Source organism: Triticum aestivum, chromosome 2B, assembly GCF_018294505.1.
Source record: "Triticum aestivum cultivar Chinese Spring chromosome 2B, IWGSC CS RefSeq v2.1, whole genome shotgun sequence".
Taxonomy (NCBI): domain Eukaryota; kingdom Viridiplantae; phylum Streptophyta; class Magnoliopsida; order Poales; family Poaceae; genus Triticum; species Triticum aestivum.
In genome coordinates this window covers 42,505,499-42,508,969 of record NC_057798.1, presented here as the reverse complement: position 1 = coordinate 42,508,969, position 3,471 = coordinate 42,505,499, and the positions used below count along the sequence as shown (strand labels likewise).

The 3,471-nt window shown below is 47.6% G+C and overlaps 1 protein-coding gene across 1 annotated transcript; it reads left to right on the top strand.

Moving 5' to 3' along the window:
* Window positions 1-367: 367 nt before the first annotated feature.
* LOC123043356 (protein PHOTOSYSTEM I ASSEMBLY 2, chloroplastic) lies at window positions 368-2,838 on the top strand. The gene is made up of 5 exons (XM_044465769.1): window positions 368-604; window positions 812-894; window positions 1,350-1,527; window positions 2,041-2,133; window positions 2,476-2,838. The coding sequence occupies exons 1-5, from the start codon at window positions 487-489 to the stop codon at window positions 2,604-2,606; spliced, it is 603 nt and encodes a 200-aa protein (XP_044321704.1). The 5' UTR covers window positions 368-486; the 3' UTR covers window positions 2,607-2,838.
* The last annotated feature ends 633 nt before the right edge of the window (window positions 2,839-3,471 follow it).

Sequence of the window (3,471 nt, the reverse complement as noted above, 5' to 3'; positions counted from 1 at the left end):
CGGAGGATGGGCTTGGTGTCGTCCGCCGCGAGGCGGAACGGGGGCTTCTTCCTCGCCCCGCCCTCCGCCTGGCTCCTCCCGCTGCCGCTGCCGGCGCCGGAGACGGACGGGCCGGATCCGCGCGAGAAGCCCGCCAGCACCGCCGCCGGGGTCGCGTAGGCCGCGTTCGAGCGCTCGCTCCCTGCCGACATGGTGAACAACCGCCGCCGCCGCCGCCGCCGCCGCCGCGAGTGATGGGTGGATGGGTGGATGGACGCCGGGATGGTTTTCCTGTGCGGTCGAGGCGGATATTATTATATCATAGGGTTGGGCCGAGCCCGGGCCCGAACGGGCCGTGGTCGGGCTGGCCCGAACAGAAGGAGCGACCGAGCGAGCGATGTGGCGCGGCCCCAATCTCCCTCCAAGACGGCTGAGCCACCCGCTCTCTTCCGGTCCTCACAACGCCACCGGGGTGGGGAGAAGCGAGCGGAAGGGAGAGCCACGGCGATGGCGGGCGTCAGCTGTCACTTCCTCCCCTCGCCGGCGCCGACGAGGCCGCTGCGCTCCCGCCCGAGCGTCCCCGCCGTCAGTGGCTGCGCCACCGCCCACCGGCCGCCGGCCAGAGGTGAGTTCTTTTCAGCTAAGAGCATAGCTTGGGTCCTTTTCGGGATGCGAATTGGGAGGCTCCGATGTTATCACCATCTCGGTTCCATTCGTCAGATATGCAGAATTATTCGCTGTTTGTTGGATGCTTGAGTAGGGGATATGATTTTCTTGGAGAGACATCTCTACTGAACTAGGTGCTGACAATGTTTTCTTGTGTGTGTTTCAGTGCGAACTCGGGTCAGTTGCTGCTCTAAACCCAACAATTCGGAGGAGGATTGCGCGAGCAGCGAGTCTCCCTGCGATGCCAAGGTGGCCGTGTATTACTGCTTTTTGAGTTGTCTCTGTTTCAACCATACAATCCATCTAGCGTAAGGTGGATAAGGCAACGGGTGGAGACACTGTCGTTCATATTTGGCGTGGTAGTAGACAGTCAGAACCTTACGGTCTTGCAACATCTTCAGAAACCAATGTTCTAGCCCATTCAGGTTCTATGTATATCCTGTTAGTCATGGTTCATCTCAGAAAAGAGGATTTCAAATCATACAAGTAAAGAATCCTTGAGAAATGTTTATGGCAAATTTCAGATGTATGATCCCCAAATGGTGAACAGTGCCATTTTGGAAAATAAAATGACTGAAGAACCAAAAGGGGCATGAGCAATTTCTGGGTTTTTTTCTTGTTCCTCTGTTTGTTACTCCTCTACAGCCAACTTTTCCAGGCTTGTTCTGCTGTCGAGTCTGAGGCGCATTCTGTTTCTCATGTAGGAAGAAGAAAGTATTAGCTCCAGACGAAGATGTCTGGCTTGCCTATGTGCTGTAACATTAATCAGTGCATCAGGCCCAACGTTTTATGCGCCAAAAGGGTTTGCTGCGGATATGACGACCAAGCCTGGTGTACAAAAAGCTGTATGCAGAAATTGTGGTGGCGGCGGTGCTATAATATGTAAGTGCTTTGCATCGCCCTGGTCTCCTTCTATGTTATTACGTCTTACTGTTTCCCATGCCTTGACCCTTGATTAGTCTAATGAGTACACTTCCAGCTTAAACAGTGTGTTGTTAGGACTAGTGCTTGTGAAGAAAAAGATCCGTCAGATTGTAATTACTACTGTAGTACAATAGTACTAGAAGTATGTCATTCAGAAATACATTCAGTAAGAGCAAACACGCTGAGCTGGTAGCCACCTGTTTTATCTCCCTAACTTCAGAGAAATCAAAATCATCTGGTCGTAGTCTCGACAATTTCTTGTTAGTATCCTGCATTGCTTATGATTTCCATTTTATCAGTTATAATAGCCTCATTTACTCTTCACCTGTCACTGTGTAAGAGTGGCGATTTCATCTTATTTCTTGACTTAGTGGCCAATTTGGCATACAAATGTTTTACTTTAGCGGTACTTGTGTCATCAAGCTTGTAGAGTGTATTCCATCGAATGATATTTCAACCATTTGGATTCAGGTGACATGTGTGGTGGCACAGGAAAATGGAAGGCCCTCAACCGAAAGAGAGCAAAAGATGTTTATGAATTCACAGAATGCCCAAATTGCTATGGTATGCTCTACTCTTGCTTTAGTGATTTGGTGTTCTGCATTTTCAGAATCCAGTAATTCTGATAAATGAATCAAGTGTAGTTCTCTGTATCTGAGATATGTTTTTAGATTCATTTGTTCTGGTACATCGATCGTTTGTAGTTTTCTTCGCGCAATACACCCAGCGTTGATGAGTACACCCAGCGTTGCATTTCAGTCAAGTCAGCCATTTCCTATTTCAAACAACAAATGGGCACAAAAGCTTTTCTGAATACATTTTCTTTTTTCTGTTTACATGTCGATTATAAGCCGTATGGCGCCGGTCGATCATGCTTCTCTGATCCGTGTTTGTCTGTCGATGTAGGCCGCGGGAAGCTGGTGTGCCCAATTTGTCTCGGAACCGGCGTGCCCAACAACAAAGGACTCCTGCGGCGACCGGGCGCCAAAGAGCTGCTGGACAAGATGTACAATGGCAAGCTATTGCCGAGCTCGTAGATACATAGCATCTTCAGTACTGCATAGCCAGGAGTATAGGGCCACATATTGAAAGCAGACGGTTTTCGCGTCGGTGTAATACTGTAATTTGAGAGTCGCATTAGATCTACGGATGTAGTACGGGTTTTTTTGCGAGACACACAAGTAAAACTTGTATGATTTTGTTCAAGTGTCGGATCGGATGCAATTATCTGTCTATATGTGTAGTAAAACAGAGACCATGGACATGCAATTATCTGTCTATATGTGTTTCTCCGTGGAGCTGGGCAGGTTTCAGTGTCTCATAAATCCATACACTTCAGGTTTCAATTATCTTTTCAGGTCGTGGCCGTGCGACTTCCTTAATTTTTCCTTCGGGTCGTGGAATGAAGTGAACCGTGACCATGAAGTTCAAAAAAAAAAACGGTGACCCCTTTTCTTTTTTGCGGGGGAACATCCTTTTCTTTTAACTGAATATTATAAAAGAAAACACAATACAGACAATGTAATGAAAAGACAACAAGACACAAAACAACTAGCAAAAAAAATTTACATCAAAAACCGTATTGGCCATCTTGTTCCTTCAATTGCACGCCGTCCGTCGGGGCTTGACAAATGCATTGAACCAACGGTAAGGAAAAGAGACACATGCCAACGCTCTCGTGATGAGAACTTCACCACCATCAAGAGGAGACTAGCAAATATAGGTCCAATCAGAAGAAGCCACGGCAAACAAATAACTGACCAGGTGAGAGCTAACTTAATTTTATATCATGTAGACTTGATAAATTGGTTGTGCCTTCATCCCCTTTATTGTTGACTGAACTCATGTGCCAAGTCGAGGGAAGTCAACAGTCTTTAAGCTCATGAAGAAACAATGTTTGCG